At 41.5% G+C, this 21817-nt stretch overlaps 1 protein-coding gene across 1 annotated transcript; it reads right to left on the bottom strand.

Moving 5' to 3' along the window:
• Positions 1–1827: 1827 nt before the first annotated feature.
• LOC147614676 (disease resistance protein RPV1-like) lies at positions 1828–5995 on the bottom strand. Its single transcript, XM_086779959.1, has 4 exons — positions 5293–5995; positions 4022–5198; positions 2596–3182; positions 1828–2511 (listed from the first exon to the last, which is right to left on the bottom strand). Exons 1-4 carry the CDS (start codon positions 5877–5879, stop codon positions 1857–1859), a joined length of 3006 nt encoding a protein of 1001 aa, XP_086636085.1. The 5' UTR covers positions 5880–5995; the 3' UTR covers positions 1828–1856.
• Positions 5996–21817: the final 15822 nt, after the last annotated feature.

The raw sequence follows: 21817 nt of genomic DNA, 5'->3' as shown, positions 1-21817 counted from the left end.
TTAAACTCTTGTTAGATTGCTTCAGGTTAGTATACTGCTTTTGTATGTTCTAGGCAGCTTTAATGTCCTTCTTTATAGACCACATTTGGTAATCCATCTTATTCAACATCTACTTAGACACTTCCACTCTTTGATCAGTGGATTGGACTAAGTCAATAGCATTAGGAAATCTTGTCCATAGAGTGCCTTAAATGGACTCGTCTCGATGCTTTAATAATGAAAGGCATTATTAAAGAAACTCATTCTGATGCTTTAATGATGAGAGGCATTATAAGAAAACTTTACCAAATGTAGATACTTTATCAAATGTAGATACTTTATCCATCTTATATTGAGTTCATCTCCATGTTCAATATGACTTGTAAATAAAACCATTAAAGTGGGACTGAATAAAAAAGAACCATAGTTATGGCACAGGAAGAGGGATCTTACATTCTCCCCCACTTGAAGATCTAAGATTTCCTCATCTCACACAAATTAGGGATAGTCTTTCTTTAATACGCCCTCTTTCTACTAAGTGGCATCCTTAGTTGGCATCCCCCACTTGATGATATGAGATTTCCTCATCCCACATGAATTGGGAATAGTCTTTCTTTAATTCTTCCTCTTTCTATTAAGTGGCATCCCTAGGCGGGAAAAACTTACACTTGACTGTATACACTTCTAAAATCATGTTTTTGAGAGGCTTTTCTCTCACGTTTAAAAATGCTTCTAGTTCCAATTCTACTTATCCTTAGGTAGAAAAAGAAACTTATTCATCATCCAATATATGACTAGTATCCGAGACATAGTTCTTTAGTAGATTAACATGAAAAATATTGTGGATTTTAGCTTAATTTAAGTATGGAAAGGTCCGTTTTCAATCCTCCAAGGTGAAAACTTCCATATTGTGTCTAATCTCCCTTTTTCAAGTCTAAAACCAATCTTAGTTAAGTTTGGAAATCTAGGCTTGGTAATATTCAAATCCTAGAGATCATGCCATGTGTGAGCCTTGGGTAGGCACAAATCTTAAATGTACATGTCACTTTATGTCCACATGAGCTTCGAGAGGATCCACATAAGCACCGTGCCACCTCACCTTACCACTTTATGTCCAATAGTAGCCACCTTGTATGTAGGCCCATAGATCCAAGTGCAACGTGTGCTCCCAATTGGAGGAATTAAAAGTTCGTAAGCTTGATCTCTGATTCTCAATGTAATTACATATGGTCCACAATATCTCGTGTGGGTGGGTGTAAAAATATAACTGCAGTAGTTTCAGATAATGCATCAAATTACAAATTAGCAAGACAAAATGTAATGACAAAGCATCCAAAGATAACATGGTTTTCACGTGCAGCTCACACGCTTAATTTTCTCCTTAAGGATATTGGAAAGTGTTTACACAAACATCAAGGACAGAGAAAATGAATAGTGGACATATAGTGTTAATGATTATGTAGATTAAGCTAGTGGACATGTATAATAGAATTGAATTCCATAAACTTTAACGTTTTTTACCGATTTAACGGTGTTTTACATTTCATCGTTATAAGCACCACTCAATGGCATTTATAAACGTTGCTAAAAGCACCGCTACGTGTGACACCAGAAAAAGTAACAAAATATTCTAAATGAAGTCCACAAAAACATCCACTAAATATTTATCACATAAATTTATCAAACATAAATATTTTTATAATAAAGAACAAAAACTTTATAGTAAAAATTTATGTGATAAATTTTATAGTAAAAAATTTATCATATAAATTTGTAAAACATAAATATTTTTATAACAAAAAACAAAAATTCAACAAAATGTTATAAGCAAATCAATATGTAGAAAGGTATATAATGATTTGTATCTTTTTATAGTACTATATGTAAAACTCCCGTAGCTTTTTCAGCTGCCCGAAGGAAGAAGGAAGCTCCGTGATGGCTGAGCGCGTTGCATGAAACTCTTCTAGACTTTCAAGAGACCCAAACTCTTCCGGTAGCTCCTGCAGCTCAGTGCACCAATCCATGTCAAGCTTCCGAAGCTTTTTCAGCTGCCCGAAGGAAGAAGGAAGCTCGGTGATGGCTGAGCTCCTTGCAGAAAACTCTTCTAGACTTTCAAGAGACCCAAACTCTTCCGGTAGCTCCTGCAGCTGAGAGCACTCATCCATGTCAAGCTTCCTTAGCTTTTTCAGCTGCCCGAAGGAAGCAGGAAGCTTCGTGATGGCTGAGCCCCCTGCACAAAACTCTTCTAGACTTTCAAGAGACCCAAACTCTTCCGGTAGCTCCTGCAGCTCAAAGCACTCATCCATGTCAAGCTTCCGAAGCTTATTCAGCTGCCCGAAGGAAGAAGGAAGCTCCGTGATGGCTGAGCTCCTTGCAGAAAACTCTTCTAGACTTTCAAGAGACCCAAACTCTTCCGGTAGCTCCTGCAGCTCAAAGCACTCATCCATGTCAAGCTTCCGAAGCTTTTTCAGCTGCCCGAAGGAAGAAGGAAGCTCCGTGATGGCTGAGCTCCTTGCAGAAAACTCTTCTAGACTTTCAAGAGACCCAAACTCTTCCGATAGCTCTTGCAGCTGAGAGCACTCATCCATGTCAAGCTTCCTTAGCTTTTTCAGCTACCCGAAGGAAGCAGGAAGCTTCGTGATGGCTGAGCCCCCTGCACAAAACTCTTCTAGACTTTCAAGAGACCCAAACTCTTCCGGTAGCTCCTGCAGCTCAAAGCACTCATCCATGTCAAGCTTCCGAAGCTTATTCAGCTGCCCGAAGGAAGAAGGAAGCTCCGTGATGGCTGAGCTCCTTGCAGAAAACTCTTCTAGACTTTCAAGAGACCCAAACTCTTCCGGTAGCTCCTGCAGCTGAGAGCACTTATCCATGTCAAGCTTCCGTAGCTTTTTCAGCTGCCTGAAGGAAGAAGGAAGCTTCGTGATGGCTGAGTCCCCTACACAAAACTCTTCTAGACTTTCAAGAGACCCAAACTCTTCCGGTAGCTCCTGCAGCTCAGTGCACCAATCCATGTCAAGCTTCCGAAGCTTTTTCAGCTGCCCGAAGGAAGAAGGAAGCTCCGTGATGGCTGGGCTCCCTACATAAAACTCTTCTAGACTTTCAAGAGACCCAAACTCTTTCGGTAGCTCCTGCAGCTCAAAGCACTCATCCATGTCAAGCTTTCGAAGCTTTTTCAGCTGCCCGAAGGAAGAAGGAAGTTTCATCTATAAAGTACATGAATCAAAGTTCAGAACATCTAAAGTTTTAAAAGACCAGAGTCTTCTAACATTATCAAATTTTCAGCTGCTCAAAGGAAGTCAGTGTGCAATCATGGATTTCTTAAATTGAATTCTCTCTTGTAAAATTAAAGTCACTTTTTAAAGTCAGATCTCATGAAATTATAAAAGTTTGAAGATCAAATCAAACATTTAAAAATAATAATAATGACTATATACCTTAAAGTTCCTAGTGTACCGGAATTCCGGCACAGTAAGAAACTCCAGGTCTAATAATTCTTTAGAAGGAGCCCATTTCAACCACCTTATTTCCAATGCTTTTAGCCCCTCATCATCACCCTCCAGATATGTTCCATGCAGAAAAAGCAATCGTAAAGATTGCATTTGGGAAAGCAAACTCGCATTCAAGTTTTTCCGGTAAGTGACAAGCCCCGGATTTGATCAAGACCCTGCAACCATAAACCAAACCATTATTGCATGGATCGTGTTTTATCAATCATGTAGATCTTACAATGTTTGGGCAATATCCATATATTTAATGAGTGTCTGGGTTATGGAGTCAATGGGAACTACATTAGTGAATGTAGATCTGTAACAAGCATCTGCATTATGCTCCTGCAATAGAGCCACCCACCCTCCACACCAGAAAAAAGCTTCAAAACAACAAGTGCAAGTGCAAAGATGGAAAAAAGGAAAAGCGACCAATCAAAAGAGTTTCTCGAGTAAAAAGTTAAGGATGAACAGTGGAACAAGTTGCTTTCTGGGCATTCGCAACAACTAATTTGAATCTTTGTAGTCTTTCATTTTTGTATTGTCTTTGCTTCCTACGGCATTGTTTGCATACATAAATGTGTGCTGAAAACAGAGAAGTAAATAGAGAAGTGGATATGCACCTGCTTACTTCGCAGCACTTGCGTCAAGTCGGTATCATCCCACACCCTACTCCACTTGCCCGACTGTTTGACAATGCCTCTCCCCAAATCCCTCAAGTGATCGTGCATTGTCAGGCACTCATTTTCATCCACCTTCACTAGACAGAGGTCTACCAAGCTCTCTAGACCACTTATCCACCCCTCTACCAAATCATCGCTTTCCCAAAAGTATTCGGCACTCTGCCTGCCTTCACCAATCAAGAAGCAAGCCACATCTAGAAACATTTCCTGCTCATGCTTACTAAGAGCCTCATAGCTAACCTTCAAACAAGTCTCTATGCGTTTGAACGTTGAAGTAGCGCTACTACTTAAAGTCTTGATTGCTTTGTCCCAGAATTTCTTTTCCTTCCTCACCCTAAGATGCCTACCAAGCACCTCCAGCGAAAGGGGAAGACCAGCGCATGCTTCACTTACTTTCTCTGCTAGCTTTTCAAAACCTAGATCTGGCGAAGGCTTCTTGAAAGCGTTCAGACACAAAAGTTGCAAGGACTCATCACGGTCCATGCCTTGTACCTCGTAGCGTTCACCCCTGATGACATCAGAGAACTCATTGCCGCCGTGAGGAAATACTGTTTGGTTCCTGGATGTTACAAGCATTCGACTTCCCGGCTGAAGGGATGCCAGATCTATGATTTCCTCGATGGATTCAAAGTTCTCTGGATCATCCAATATGATCAGGACCTCCTTCCCCCTTAATCCAGCTTTTAAATGCCCTTTCTTCTTTCCCACATCATCCCCTTGGAACTTCTTTTCATGCAGCAAATCTTCGAGGAGCTGATTCTGTAATTGACTCAGTGTCTTATCCTGACAAGTTTCCACAAAGCTTGCTGCTTGAAACTCCTTTCCAAGTCTCCTGTAAATAGCACGAGCAAGAGTGGTCTTGCCAATGCCACCCATGCCCCAGAGCAGCACAAAGTACACACTTCCCTTTTCTTTCAAATGAAACAGCTCGAGCACATCATGGACCCTCTCCAGCAAACCAACTGCTTTGAGGTCATCCTCCACGGGAATCCTGCCCTGAATCTCCTGTGCTATCCTCTCTACGAGAACTTCCAGCAACCGTCCTTCACATCTGCACATAATTAGATAATATCGCATAGATTAGTGATATAAGTGAGAAGATTAACTCTACAAAAAACGGTTGCAAATCAAAAGTAGTTTGGTACTTGTTAAAGGTCTCCAGGCGGAAGCCCTCGAGCCATGAGGCATCACACAGAGCATCTTCCCACCCTTTGATCGTGCTTTCGCTGTGCTTGCCTTGTCTTCGATGGTCCTCGATCGCTTTTGCAAACGGCCCGTCATTCTTGTTTCTTAGGTCTTCTGGCTTCACGTCGTCATAGAAGACCGGAAATAGCTTGGCTTTACTAGAGCTCTTGGTGCTCTTCAACATCTCCACAAGTTCATCCAGACACCACCGAGACTCTGCGTAATTGCTTGTAAAGATGGGCACTTGAATGATTGCTTTTTGGGCAGCTTCCAGCATGAAAGGGCGAACATCGTCTCCGTCAGGGAGCTCCTCCATGTCCAGAAATGCTTTGATCCCACGGATTTTCAGGACATAGTAAAGTGTATTTGCGAATCCACGCTTCATGCGAATCCCACGATGGCTGATAAACACCGCATGGGTGCCGATAGACGGATGCAAAGGCAGATGAGTCGCTTCTCTGCTCAGGCGGGGCCGCTTGTTCATTCCTGCCCCGAGATCGAGACTAAAATCATCGTCATCGTCCCTCACAAGAGACTGCCTCAACATCTCTCTCTCTCTCCCCCCACTACGTTTCTCTTCCTCTGCTTCTCTCTCTCTTAGCGCTCTTAAAACTTCGCAATCCAGGCTACTTCGAGGTAATTTCTTCGAGTCAAGCAAGCCAGTTAGTGTTGTGTGAAGGCGCGTTTAAACTTCGCAATCCAGGCTACTTCCAGGTAATTTCCTCGAGTCAAGCAAGATGTCCCAGTCAGTGTGTGTGTGTGAAGGCGCGTTTAGACTTCGCAATGGTTTCTTTGAGTCAAGATGTCCCAGTCAGTGTGTGTGTGAAGGCGCGTTTAAACTTCCCAATGGTTTCTTCGAGTCAAGCAAAACCTCAGGCAACTTCTTTCGCAATGCTTTCCTCGAGTCAAGCAAAACCTCCGGCGTTTAAACTTCACCATGGTTTCTTCAAGTGGTAGTACTCAATCATAAAAGGAATACATGCTTTAGATGGTTGCTAATTTCATAGTGCATTGATTGTTGGATTTTATTGTTAAGCTTGAAAGGGTTAATAGTGATTGTTATATGCAAGACAAAAGAGGAGGGTGTGACTCTCAAATACTGTTTTGGAATAATCTTAATAATGTGATAAGAGAACAAGGTTATCCACCAGCTGGCTTTGCAGGATTCATGGCAGATGAAGCAAGTGCCAATTGGATAGCCAGTAGAGTAGTGTATCATGGGGGACCATATAATGTATCAATGGGTTGTGAAAGATCTTATCTTTTTCACTTAAAGCAAAGTTTGCAGAAGCACACAAAGAAACTTGTGCAACAAGAAAAAACGACAAAACACCTTGACATGTGTGAGAAATGGCGACTCTCACCTACTGCTATTGAAGCATCAAGTCAGGCAAGTAAAATACACTGATGGCATAATGGTCATGCTCCCAAAGAAAACATCATGTGAATACCACGATGTGGCTGATAAACACCGCATGGGTGCCCCGCCGATAGACGAATACAAAGGCAGATGAGCAATAGGGCGCGGAGTCTCTTCTCTGTTCATGCCTGAACATGTGTGTGTGTGTGTGTGCATCTCTCTCTCTCTCTCTCTCTCTCGCTCTCTCTCCATTAGAAGAGACGGACTTTTAAAACTTCGAGTCAAGCAAGATGTCCCAGATGTCCCAGTTCAGTGTGTGTGTGAAGGCGCGTTGAAACTGCTTTTATCTCTAAAACATAAGGATCATTGCTTTTATCTCTAAAAGATAAGGTTACTGGCTGTGTGGCACTGCTCACCAAAAACTAGCAATTAGTGTAATTTTTCAAAGCCAATATCCAGCTTCAAGGGTAGAGTTGTAGGTAGTTCTAAAGGACGAAAAATTTATTAGTACTTTGAATTTAATGATATGTAAAAATTATATTCTTTAATTTTTGTACAAAAATGGATAAACCTCGTTAATATTCGTAGAGGTTTCTCTCATGTAGTACAGAAGTATATCACTGCAGTATTTTTACTCATATAGTTTATTGCATATGTGGATTTCTAGTTTAAAAATATATTTAAAAAAGTGTTTTGTCTTTATGAAAACTGAACAGAATTCTGTGGTGTTTTCCATTGCTTCAGAAAGTAGTTTTTCGTGATGAGCACTCGCTACTAGCCTATAAAAGCATGTAGCTGCTGTAGCTTATAATATCAATACGATCAACCTTGAGTCGTGCAATCTACTCTCTCTCTCTCTCTCTCTCTCTCTCTCTCTCTCTCTCTCTCTCTCTGTGCACACACATTAACGTGATGGAGATATTCGACCCTCCATAACCTACTTCCTATCTACTATGCTACCAAACCTTCATTTCCTATAGCATCAAGGTGAGTGGGCAAACTGGGATTGACTTTGGTGAAGGAGCTCACATATTTGGAAGCTGGAGAAACCAGTCTTAGTTGGGCACATAAGAGCCCATCGAGGGGGGCAAGGGAGGCACCAAAATTGGGGGCTAGGAGGGTTATATCAAAATTCAGGTCTTCGTTTTGGCGATTTGTGCCTAAAGCAAGTTGCATGTTGGGCATCCTGGAATTTATGTTGGGGTAGAGGATTAAAAGGGCCTTTGTCAATTACAATAGGTACATAGGAGCTTATGCAATCTAGAGCACTAAATTGTTGCACATCGATCAAGCCCAAGGGCATGCACAGCTCTAAATACAGGGTTTGTGGTGATCTTTTGCAAAGAAATTGATAAGTTGCATTGCATCATCTTCACAAAAGTCAGGAGAGGAATAGCCTGGTCTCCTTTTATTTTCCCACAACACTCAGGGGATAAAGAGCGAGGAAACCATGAATCTAATACCATGAAAGTAGATGGGGGATTGAGGAGATTAAACATTACTAATCGAGTTGGTCCCAAATACATAGACATAGAGATATATGTAGAGCATTAGGCGAATAGGATATGTATTTATTGTAGTGGTCTAACTACAAGTTTGTCTTATAAGTCATGATATGGTGGTGCATATCTACCTTTCCTAATCTCAATGGTGCCTTCGAGTAGCGAGTCTATGGTGGGAGATGTCTTCCTCCTGCTTTCCTTTTGTGTGCTCTATGCGTGCGCATGTGTGTATGCTAGATATAAGACAACATTGCAAGAATGCCACAATTAGTATCAAAGATCCACTTGCAACAAAATTGAAGATATGCATTTCTCACAATAAAGAGTAGGTATATCTTGTTGATTCACATGAACCTCCTATTTTTGTGAAGGAGAAGAAAGAGGGGTGTTCCTTGTGTTCCTTTGAGGAGAAGAAGGGAGAAGCTGCGGGTTGCAACCCCCTAGTAGCTAATTTTCAATTGCTCACAACACTGGAGAAAAGCACCCACTTATGCTTATGCTTTTTTTTTTAAAAAAAAAACGAGATAAACCACTGTGGAGAGTCTTACCACATAGCATTATTGGTTTGATCCCACAGCTTTTCAGGAAATAGTAAAGTGTATTTGCAAATCCACGCTTTCATGTGAATGCCATGATGTGGCTGATAAACACTGCACGCGGACTCACTTCGCTGCTCAGGCGGGGTCGCTTGTTCATTCCTGCCCTGAGATCGAGATCGTCATCGTCCTTGCCAAGAGACTGCCTGAACATCTCTGTGTGTGTGTGTGTCTCTCTCTCCCTCTCTCCCCCCACTACGTTTCTCTTCCTCTGCTTCTCTCTCTTAGCGCTATGTCAACCTCTCGTCTCCATTAGAAGAGATTGGCTACTTCCAGGTAATTTCTTTGAGTCAAGCAAGATGTCCCCGTCAGTGTTGTTGCTTTCTTGACAGCTTTTTCTCATGATGTGTGTGCGTTTAAACTTCGTAATGCCATTTAAATTTCTTCCAGTGGTAGTAAGACTTAGTCAATCATTGCTTTATCTCAAGGGTAGAGGTTCTAAAGGAATAAAAAAACTACTAATACTTTGAATTTGATGATATGTAAAAATTATATTCTATAATTTTTGTACAAAAATGGATAAACCTCATTATTATTATTTGTAGGTTTTTCTCATGTACAGAGGTATATCACTCCAGTATTTTTACTCAAATAGTTTATTGCATATTTGGATTTCTAGTTTAAAAAGAGAATTAAAAAAGTGTTTTATCTTCATGAAAACTGAACAGAATTCTATGATGTCCTTTTTCAAAAGAATCTCAAATATCTTGGATATATTTTTCGGTAGGCAGTTTTTCCATTGCTTCAAAAAGTAGTTTTTCATGATGAGCACTCGCTACTAGCCTATAAAAGCATGTAGCTTTGTAGGCTTATAATATCAATACAATCAACCTTGAGTCGTGCAATCTACTCTCTCTCTCTCTCTCTCTCTCTCTCTCTCTCTCTCTCTGTGCACACACATTAACGTGGTGGAGATATTCGACCCTCCATAACCTGCTTCCTATCTACTATGCTACCAAACCTTGATTTCCTATAGCATCAAGGTGAGTGGGCAAACTGGGATTGACTTTGGTGAAGGAGATCGCATATTTGGAAGCCCAAGAAAGCAGTCTTAGTTGGGCACATAAGAGCCCATCGAGGGGGGCAAGGGAGGCACCAAAATTGGGGGCTAGGAGGGTTGCATCAAAATGAATCAGGTCTTCGTGGCGATTTGTGCCTAATTAGGACATATCAAAAGTGGGGTTCCAAGAATTACAAGAGTTAGCAACAAGCAAGTTGCATGTTGGGCATCCTCGAATTTGTGTTGGGGTGGAGGATTAAAAGGGCCTTTGTCAATTATAATAGGTATATAGTGCAATCTGGAGCACTAAATTGTTGCACATCGATCAAGCCCAAGGGCATGCTGTGGTGATCTTTTGCCAAGAAATTGATAAGTTGCATTGCATCATCTTCACAAAAGTCAAAATTTGAGATTATCTTTGAGTCAATTGAGATAATCGCATATGCAGGGAGGAGATGCGCTAGCCACAATAAAAGTAGAGGAAAAATATTCACCCGGAGAGGAGAGGAATAGCCTGGTCTCCTTTTATTTTTCCACAACACTCAGGATAAAGCGAGGAAACCATGAATCTAATACCATGAAAGTAGATGGGGGATTGAGGAGATTAAACATTACTAATCGAGTTGGTCCCAAATACATAGACATAAAGATATATGTAAAGCATTAGGCGAATAGGATATGTGTTGTAGTGGTCTGACTACAAGTTTGTCTCATAAGTCATGATATGGTGGTGCATATCTACCTTTCCTAATCTCAAGGGTGCCTCCGAGTAGCGAGTCTATGGTTGCGAGATGTCTTCCTCCTGCTTTCCTTTTGTGTGCTCTATGTATGCGCATGTGTGTATGCTAGATATAAGACAACATTGCAAGAATGCCACAATTAGTATCAAAGATCCACTTGCAACAAAATTGAAGCTATGCATTTCTCACAATAAAGAGTAGGTATAGCTTGTTGATTCACATGAACCTCCTATTTTTGTGAACGAGAAGAAAGAGGGGTGTTCCCCGTTCCTTTGAGGAAAAGAAGGGAGAAGTTGTGGGCTGCAACCCCCTAGCAACCCCCTAGTAGCTAATTTTCAATTGCTCACAACACTGGAGAAAGCACCCACTTTTTTTAGCAATTCTTTTTTTTGCCTTTGTACTACGAGATAAACCACTGTGGAGAGTCTTACCACATAGCATTATTGCTAACAGGGTTGACCCCCTCTCCAGTCGTATAGAATGCCATCTCTCCACCATTGCTGGTATTAATATTCAACCCATGGCAGGTTGCTTTGAAAAGATGTTGCCTTCTTGTCACCTTTCTCATGGTTAGATCAAGATTCCACATTATCATTGTTCGATCAATGGAAGCATGCCAAGTACTAGGCCAATAGATTAGCCGGGTTGATAATGGAGGTGTAACTAGTGATGAGCAGGACTTAGATGGCAATGGCAAAGATGGTCATCACCCTACAACTTCTTAGAGGAGATGCTTCCTCTTGTGCAAAATAGAAGGTAAACACTTACAGATTTTAAGAAATGAATTACTTTTGGTAAGTTAGAAATGTAACTTTGGACCCAAATAACCACTTGCCTGTTATGCAGATTTGGGACAATAGTGGCTTTTGAGAAAAGAATGTAAGTCTACTTAAAAGTATTTTTCATGCTTCTTGTACGTGAAATAGTAAAATGTATTGTATGTTCATTGGTTGTCTTTTTTTGGATGGTCATAGTCCAACCACAAAGGGGTCCTCAGAAAAAGCATTGTGGTTTGGTCAATGATGCATTATGTTGTATATTTTTATTATTTATGCAAGTTGAATCAGAAGAAGTCATTCAAATATGGTATCTATTCCATGGAGCCAACACATTTGTGTTCACTAAGTACATTGTGCAATCAATTATTTTATGTTCATGCATGAGAATAATTGAAAGAATAAGAAAGCCTCATGATGAGACATTTAAGAAAGATGAATATATAGATTCATAGATATATATTAAATGAGAGAGATAAAGACAACGAGAAAGAACAAAATAGAGAGAGGAGATGTCGAGGGGATATATAAGAATCCCCCTCCATATAGAGGGGCTATTTATGTATCACGCATTCATCCTTGTAGCTTGCAAAGGCCTTCTACACGTAGCGCTTGCGCACATCCCTACCACAAAACATAAGCACTCATGACTCAGATGACGCAACCTAAAATGGTTCAATTACCAATGAAATACAACTCAAAACCCAACTCCTTACCGATGACGATGACCTAATATTCTCCAATGCTCACACACCTCTTAACATCGATGACAACAAGCTCACTGTGCCAACACCAAACTCGACACTCACAAAAGAGCTTGATCCCAATGCGGATGATGATGACACTTAGGATAATATCTTTAGTGTGGAAAGCCTTAGTTTAGCATGTGAAATCTTCAAAATGTAACTTTTTTATGGCCTATGTGGAAACTTGATGTGATATTTGGAAAGAAAAAACTTGTCTATATATTGTATGGTTTTGTTCTTTAATGTAAGATGAGTATTTCTTTTATTTTGAGCTAGTTATAGTTTGTGTCTTTACAAAAAACTGCAAATTTTTTTAAACATCTTGTAAAAAGCTATGAACTAAAATCTCACAAAATAATCACACTCCAATGTATGCATGCATAATATCTCTATGTATGCATACATATAGCTACGAGCCTCTATGTATGTATGCATGCATAGCTCTATGCATTGCTTTATGCATGAGCTCTATGTATACATAGAGCTATTATGCATGCATACATAGCTCTATGTATGCATGCGTAGCTTTATGTATAGCTCTATGCATTGATTTATGCGTTATGCATAGAGCTTTATGCATGAGCTCTATGCATACATAGAGATATTATGCATGCATACATAGAACCTTGTAGCTCTATGTATGTATACATATAGAGCTATTTTGCATGCACACATAGAGCTATAAGACTCTATGTATACACACATAGCTCTATATATAGCTCTATGAATTTCTCTACACATAGAGCTTTATGCACGAGCTCTATGCATACATAGAGCTATGCATGCATGTATAGAGAATTTAAACTCTATGTATGCATACACAATAGCTCTTTGTATGCATATATAGAGCTAAGTATGCATACACAGAGCTAAGTAAGCATACATAGAGCTAGAAGACTCTATACATTTCTTTGTGCGTTGCACTATGCATAGAGCTTTATGCATGAGCTCTATACATGCATATATAGCGCCTTGTAGCTCTATGTATGTATGCATAGAGCTATGAATGCATACGTAGAGCTACAAGGCCCTATATATGCATGCAAGGCTCTATGCATAGAGGTTTATGCATGTTCTCTATGCATACATAGAGCCTTGTAGCTCTATGTATGAATGCATAGAGCTACTATGTATGAATGCATAGAGCTACAAGGCTCTATGTATACATGCATAGCTCTATGTATAGCTCGATACATAAAGAAATGCAAGTCTTTATGTATGCATACATAGCTCTATGCATTGCTTTATGCACTGCTGTACACACAGAGCTTTATGCACAAGCTCTACACACACAAGCTCTATGCATACATAGGCTCTACGTATGTATGTGCATAGATTTATGTATAGCTGTATGCATTGCTTTATGTGTTGCTCTATGCATAGAGATTTATGCATGAGCTCTCTGTATACATAGAACTATGCATGCGCTAGTTGTAACATACCCATTGTAAATAACAATGTACTTGCTTCAGAGTTGAAAAATATAACATACCCATTGTAAATAACAATGTACTTGCTTCAGAGTTGAAAAATATAACTTAGTTTGTCATTTTTACGATCAGAAAACTTCTATTTTTGGAAAATGAGCCATTTTTGCTTAGAAATTTGTAATTTTGAATCCAAATTTGGAATCTACTCGTAATTTTACGCTTGAAATATTTTTTTCTGAACTAAAAACGGGTACCCGGAATGGGTTTAATTAAGCTTTTAAGCCTTTAATCTGCGAACTTCCAACCTAAAATAGTAACTATCCATGCGTCTAATCAACGAACGGAACACACCTCCATGGTCACGGGGCAAGGCCGGACATTTTCGACAAAAAAAAATTTTGACCCCCCGGGACGACGGCGGCGGGCGGCCGGCGTGGGCTCCACCACCACGGGCGCCGCCCGTGAAACGATCGACAATCCACCCGGGACACCCAAGTGTGTACACGGCCTAGACGCACCCTCCAGCACACCCCTACTACCCCCTCCTCCCAGAACCCTCTATCCACAGGTGTCGCGCTCTCTCTCTCTTGGGGACACCTCCACCCCCATGTGTCACACTTTCTCTCTCTTCGAGACACCTCCACCCCCAGGTGTCTCGCGCCCACACTCTCTCCCGGACACCTACACCACCCAGGTGTCACCTTCCCGCACCCGGACGTCCACCCTCCAGCACCTATAAAAGGACCCTCCCAGCCCCCTTCTCCGAGCAAGCCCCCAGCAAGGCCCTAGGCGCAAGCCCTCCCTCAAGCTCTAGGACATGTCCTACACTCTTCTCCCCTCCGTGTGAATAGAATTAAAGTGTGCTTGTCCAACCCTTGCCTTACTCTTCCCTAGGCCTCCCTAGGCGTACACTCTTCTCAAGAGAGGTCTTTCCTACCCATAAGCCCAACAAGCTTTTCCTACCCCAAACGGACTCCGTTTTCGAATCCGTTTGAACCAGTAGAATTCTCTCTTTTCTCTCCAAGTTCCCAACCTCTTATATTTACCCCGTTCTCTCTCTATCCTCTTAAAACTCTAGTGCTCCTATGGCACCGAAACGCCACCGAAATGAAGAACCACGCGTTGCCCAAGGAGGGAATGAAGCGAATCGCGTCCCTGCAATCGACTTCGCCCCTCTTGAAGCGAATAGGCACGAAAACGATAACTAGGTTGGTCATTTAACAAGTTTAAGTAAAATTCTCTCTTATGAAGCTTAATGCAAAGATTCGAAATAATAGGAAAGGAACCAAGGTTAAACCCCTAGTATAGATGGCCTAAAATACCTTATGGTTACTCTTAAGTAAAGTTATAAGAAAATAATCTTGCTTTTGAATCATTGTCTTTCCGAAACGATGGTTTTTGTTAATGTGTGAATTCATTAAATAAAGGCTATGTCTCTTTTTATTGGATATACTACTGGTTTATGGCTAACATGCAGGTACAGCTTCTCCCCCCCTTAGCTAACTCCGTGCTTGCCTGTGTAGCCGGGCGGAGGATATAGCGAGGCCGGGAGTCGGCCCAGGGCAATCCCCTCCTATGCCACTGGGAATTGGATTTCACCACCAGGGTGATGTATATATGCTGCCTAGTTCTGTGGGTCCAGGCTAGTGCGGTGACTTAACCCCCACCTCATGAGGAGACGTCCCCTCCTAAGGGCGAGAGGGTTTGGTACAAGCGGCAGTACCTGAGGGGGTGACAGGACGGCTTGGCCCTCATCGGCTGGCTGACGACGAGGGGAGACGGTCCGTGAGGTTTACCCAACTGGTTGAGGCTGGAAGATCGAATTCTAGATCATCGGTGTGGTTGTGGTTGTGGTTGTGATTGGATTGTGGTTATGGTTATGGTTATGGTTTGGACATGAAGTTTGGATTGGAATATCGGCCCGGTTCCAGGGTCTTTGTAAATATTTTTCACTGTAAGTATGTTTTGTTGATTTCAATGTTGTGCTAAGGAAGATTTCTTTTAAGGAATCAAGTGTAATTAATTAACAAAGGAATTTGTTCTTAAGTGTTCCACAGTGTGGTAGGACTTAATTAGAAAACAATTGAACGGGTGAGTGTGTGGAAAGTGGGAGAATGGATGCCCTGACGACACCATTCTAAGGATGGGTGGACCCGATCAGTCGGGTAGCTTTCTACTAGTCGTAACTTACGATACTTAGGGAATACTAGAGTCCCGAACAAGACTTGTTTTAGGGGACCGAGCCATCGGCCGTGCCTCATGAAATACGAGGGGAAAAAGGCATTGGCTTCCTTGAACCAAGTGTGGGTCTTGTTCTATCTCCACGCACATTCCGTGCTGGGGATTAGAATTTCCTTTAGGATGACTATGCTTCCCCTGCGAGATAGAGTTAGGCACCTCCGTTTGCTCGTAACCTCGTATTTCTACGAGATCGAGGTGTCGTCAATCGGAAAATAACACGAGACTTAACCGCCTATCAAAAGGATTCCCCCGCCCTACGGGTAGGGGACCTTGTTGAAATGTAGAGAGAAAGAGACGAGACAAGAGACACATCATGTACGCTCCCAAAGACTGATTCATATTGAGGACAAGATACATATATATAGGTGAGACCAAGTTAGGTAGAGTGAGCCATATATAGAGCTCCAACACCCCCACTCAAACAAGGGTCTCTAGCTATGGATGAAAAAACCCTTGGGGAGTACAAGGGAAAAACCCAAGCCCCTATACAAATGTGAAAATATGAACGAGAAGTAATGATGTGAAAGTGCATTGTGCATCTATGTACAAATATACAAAAGGACCAAGAGGTCATAGTGAGCAATTGTGGAATGTGCAAAGTGCATGGTGTCTAGAAGATTACAACGATATATGTACAAAGCTACCATAAGAGTAAAGAGCCTAATCTAGAAAGAGTGAGCCCGAGGCAACTCCAAGCTCTGAGCGCAAGAGAATGAAGCGTGACTCATTGAGACCTTTGGTAAGAATATCTGCAATCATCTGGTCACTTGGACAATGTTCAATCATGATAGTGCCTTTGCGTACTTCGTATCGAACATAATGGTAATGCACAGCAATATGTTTTGACTTGTTATGTTGGACATAGTCTTTTGCAAGACTAATAGCACTCTGATTATCACACCGCAAGGGTGTACTAGAAAGAGGAGAATGGCCGATATCTGTCAACACTTGTCGAAGCCAAATGAGTTCACGAGCTGCAAGTGATGCCGCAACATATTCAGATTCGGTTGTAGAAACTGCAACACAACGTTGTTTCTTGCTGGTCCAAGAAATAAGACAACCATTAATGAAGAAACAATTGCCACTAGTAGATCACATAGATAAATGTGAGCTGGCCCAATCTGCATCTGTGTAACCCAAAAGAGAAAGAGATGGAATGGAGTCGGATGTGAATTGTCGTTGATAAACCAAACCATAATCTATAGTGCCTTTCAAGTATTTCAACACGCGCTTTGCTGAAGACCAATGCTTAAGAGAAGGACATGCAAGGTGTTGCCCGAGATAGTTAGCAATAAACAAAATGTCAGGACGAGTGTTCAAACCAACAACTTGAAGACATCCAACCAAATTAGCATATGGTTGATTTGTAACAAGCTGGCCACCACCATCAGAAGTGTTTTTCATGGAACTCGCAAGACAAGGAGTAGTTGCTGAATGTGCAGATTCCAAACCAAACTTCTTAATAGTATCTTCAATAAACTTTGACTGTCGAAGTAACAAAATACCTTTACTGCGATCCCTTTGAATCTGAATGCCAAGACACGAGTGAAGAGGAAATTTGCTCTATAGAAGAAGATTCATCATCACACAAGAATGGAAAAGCTTGAAGCAAAGATTTAGTATCATCAGAATCATCCATGGACCATGTACCGCCCATAAGCTGTTCATTGAAAATAGCATCACGATTCACAAGCACTTTCTTGGAGGACGGGTCATAGAATTTGTAGCCTTTGGAAGTGTCAGAATACCCAATAAAAATAACTTTAAGGCCAGGAGCATCAAGCTTTGCTCGTGTTTCTTTAGGAACATGAATGTAAGCAATACATCCAAAGGTTCGAAAATGAGATACAGAAGGAATTTCACCTGTCCATGTTGTGATAGGTATCTTACCAGAAGGAGCAGTAGTAGGAAGATGATTCTGAACAAAGACTACTGTCAAGAGAGCTTCACTCCAGAAGACACGAGATAACCCATATATGTATCTTGTCCTCAATATGAATCAGTCTTTGGGAGCGTACATGATGTGTCTCTTGTCTCGTCTCTTTCTCTCTACATTTCAACATGGTATCAGAGCGTACATCTATGAGGGAAGCATCTATGTCTTCTTGTTAAATTCATGATTATAATTTCATGTCTTACAAGATTGTTCTTTGATTATGTGTTGTCTACATGATTTTATAGCTTAACTTGTTGTAATTAGAGTTGTTTCTTAATCGCGTCCTTAAAACCAAAACCAGGTGCAGGTGCGTAGATTGTATTGTGCTGGTGAATCCTATCAAAAAAGTTTGTCAAACGGAGTTGTGAGTCAAAAGTTATGACAGTTCAGGCAAACTGCATCTGTAAAACAGCAAAACAGGTTCTTTGTGAGCACACAGGTTTCGTCTTCGTCAAGCGTTTTTAGCAACCCGCCCAAATCTAGCTTCTTCGTCAAGCGTTTTTAGCAAACCGCCAAATCTAGCTTTTTCGTCAAGCGTCTACCAATGAATCTTGCGTCCCACGTCTCGGATTTTGCTACTTTTAGCAAAGCGACCAATCTAGCTTTTTCATCCAACGTCTACCAATGAATCTTGCATCCCACGTCTCGCTATTTTGAGGACTCTTTTCTTATTGACGTCTCTTATCTCTTGCAGTCGTCCTTGTCTATGGTGTGCAGATTTTGTGATTTTATCTTATACGTCTTCTCACAGATAGATATGGCTATGACTGTTCTCGTCAATGGTTTTCCTTCTGGCCAACGTTCTATTCCTTCTTTTCAAGGCCAAGGATTTCCCGGTTGGAAAGCAAAGATGCTGTTAATTCTTGAAGGCGATGAGCTCTCAGATGTTGTTATTGGCAATTCTCTATGTCCGTCTCAGCCTATTATTCCGAATTCTGACAACGTTCTTATCACGGAAGGCCCTGTTTTTGATGCATGGCGTCTTGCTTATATGGATTGGCAGAGGCGTGATAAAGCAGCTCGTCGGTATATTCTTTCTGCTCTTAGTGATTCTCTCATGCTTGATGTGTATGACTTTCCTACTTCCCATGACGTATGGGAGTATCTTATAGCAAATTTTCAGAAAAAGTCTGTTACAGAAACACTTTATTTGAGAGGTTTGCTTTCAAAGTTACAGTATGAAGTTGGTACTGCTATGACGGGACATATTGATTCTTTCAAATCTATTATTAATCAACTTGCTGCTGCGGGTGATCCTGTTCCACGAAAGCAACTTATTACAATTCTTCTTGATACGATAAAGGATCCGTCTTATGACAACATTGTTACCATTCTTTCTAACAAGGACGGTCTTGATTTTGACCAAACTTGCATATCTTTGATTGAGTATTCTCAACGTCAACAACGACGTAGTGTTGGTCATGATGCAGTTATGTTTTCACAACAAGAGGAGCCTGAGTCACAACAGTTGGAACGGGCCTTTAATGTGCGAAGGCGTTCTTTTCAACGAGGCAACCGTAGAGGTGGTCGTCGTGGTGGTAGTTTCTCTCGTCTCAAATTTCCTAACAAGCATTGTTCTTACTGCAATAGGAATGGTCATACTGAAGATGACTGTTGGGCACGTCAATATGATGAAGAACACAACATTACCACAAAACAACCACGTTTATCTAGAGATTCTTCTTCTTGTGATTATTGTGGAAAATCTGATCATCCCTCTTCCATGTGCTTTAAGCGTCGATTTGATGTAGATCGAAATCGAGCATATGCAGCCGAGCATCATGATAATGTTATGCCTGAAACAAGTTGTGTTTTATGTTCAGTTCCCCCAGACAGAATACTTCATGTTCGTGATGGTTCACTTTTCATTATTGATTCTGGTGCTACAGGAAATATGACATATGAATCTAAGTGGCTACATAACTATCATTCTTTACCTGTTAAGCGTGTTGTTTATCTTGCTGATGATACAACTTGCCAAGTCAAGAGACACATCATGTACGCTCCCAAAGACTGATTCATATTGAGGACAAGATACATATATATAGGTGAGACCAAGTTAGGTAGAGTGAGCCATATATAGAGCTCCAACAGACCTTACACGTGGTATCAGAGCAGGTTTAGACTTGGGAGATTTCATATTGTATTCTCTTGTTGCTCTAGGAATTCTTGTTAAACTAATGTAGTTACGGCTGGACGCAGGAGGACGAGATGGATCCCTATTCTCGCTTCCTGGTATTCCAATGCATGTTCATGACTACTTGTCGCTCTTCCGAATTTGAGTTCCGTGACACTATGATGCACATTGTAGACAAGCTAACCCTTCCTCATTACACTCGCATCGAAAGGGGATGGAACAGAGCTGAGCATTGGCATCGTCGATCTACCTATTTCATCATTTGAGCTGAGCACGTCAGCAATCTCACCAACGACTTGAGGCGGATCCGATATGCCGAGATGTTGCGGATGGTTCGCCTGTTCTGGTTTATTGGCACTCCTCGTAACACCTATGTCACTATCGATGGGAATCGCATGTTGCAAAATCGATGGGTTTATGATAGTGTGACTCGAGTTGTATCCCCTGATAGAGTAGCCGTTACCCGTCTTTCTAGTTGTGGTTTACCTCCCCTACCAGAGACTTATCGAGTTTTTGAAACCATGGGAGAACCCCCCTACTTTTTCAATGCTACCACCGCAGATCTTTATTAGGTTCCCTAGAGGACTACCATGTAAATAAATAAGATTGGATTTAGTCCAATCCTTGTAAATGGCTTGGTTCACTTGTAAATATTAAAGCTTGGAATAAAAGGTTTTGATTTTCACACTCATTGTCTTATGTGTATTAAACCGCCTAAGTGACATGATTCTAAATTTAGCTTCATATTGATAACCAGGATCGTCAACTTCTTGCTCCCAATGCATTATATACAGATATACAGGAGAAGAAGCTTCTCCTCAAACAAATGCAACCTCCCTCATTTAATGGGGCAGGTTCAAAGATTGAAAGGGATGCAGAAGTTTGGATAGAAGCCATGGACGATTACTTTTCGGCTGCTGGTACAGGAATTAGGAATCAACCCATGCTTGCCAGATTCCGTCTTACACCGGGGATGCCAAACTTTGGTGGAAGCAATGGTGCCGAGATAAGGGCGTCACTGAAGATACCCAAACCTGGAGTGACATTAAGCAAGCTGTGAAGGACCGTTATCTTCCCCCATCTCATGAATCTATTAAGATGAATGAGTTCTTCAGCCTCAAGCAGCTTAGCTTAACCTTGGAGGAATACTACTCAAAATTTGTCACACTTGGCAAATATGCTCCACCTATGTCGATCACTCAACAAGTGGCCCGATTTTGCTAAGGGTTGAATGAACCTTTGGATTCTTGCCTTGAAGCAATGAGGCCAACTACCTTGCAAGATGCTCTTACCCGAGCCAAACCTCTGGCTAAAGAAGTAAAGAGTGGTCAAGCAAAGAGGAGAGTCTATCCTGAGTCTATCCTGAGTCTAACCCAAGGGGGTGCCTTCAGAGGAATTACCAATCGAATTTTCGCAAAGAGGAGAGTCTATCCTGAGTCTAACCCAAGGGGGTGCCTTCAGAGGAATTTCGAATTTTTGCCATAACACTATTGGTCAGTACCCCAATAATTTTATCCCCCGCAGTTATGCTAATTCCACTTCAGAATCCTATGGGGACCAAAGGTGCTTTTATTGCAATGAAGTTGGCCACTTCCGGAATGAATGCCCCAAACTTGCAAGACCCTCTCTCAATCCTAGTGTCATTGCTGCTCCACAAGGCGGCCGGGTAGTTCAAGGTCGTGGGATTCCTAATAACCGCCACGCTGGACGAGGTAGTGGTGGACGTGGTAGAGGTCGTGGAGTGACTGCCCATGTCTGCTCTATGATTGGTGAACCGACTTTAGAGATGGAAGAAGAAGAGCAAGCCACCATTCATGCAACTGTAGAACATCAAGGACCTAATCAGCAGTTTTCTCACTACAAGACAATGCTGCCATACACGCGTTTCATACACGCGATAAATTACGAACGCGTGTATGCTCGCGCCTGTATTTGAATAGAATCGGGCGCGTGTATTTTAGCATTTAAGTTCGCGTGTATGTTTGCATTTATCAACGCGTGTATAAACGCGTTTATATACA

This window comes from Cibotium barometz, chromosome 41 (assembly GCF_041138505.1).
Source record: "Cibotium barometz isolate CiBa-2024 chromosome 41, ASM4113850v1, whole genome shotgun sequence".
Classification (NCBI taxonomy): Eukaryota; Viridiplantae; Streptophyta; class Polypodiopsida; order Cyatheales; family Cibotiaceae; genus Cibotium; species Cibotium barometz.
The sequence above is the reverse complement of the archived record's forward strand: the minus strand, read 5'-3'. Positions and strand labels throughout refer to the sequence as shown.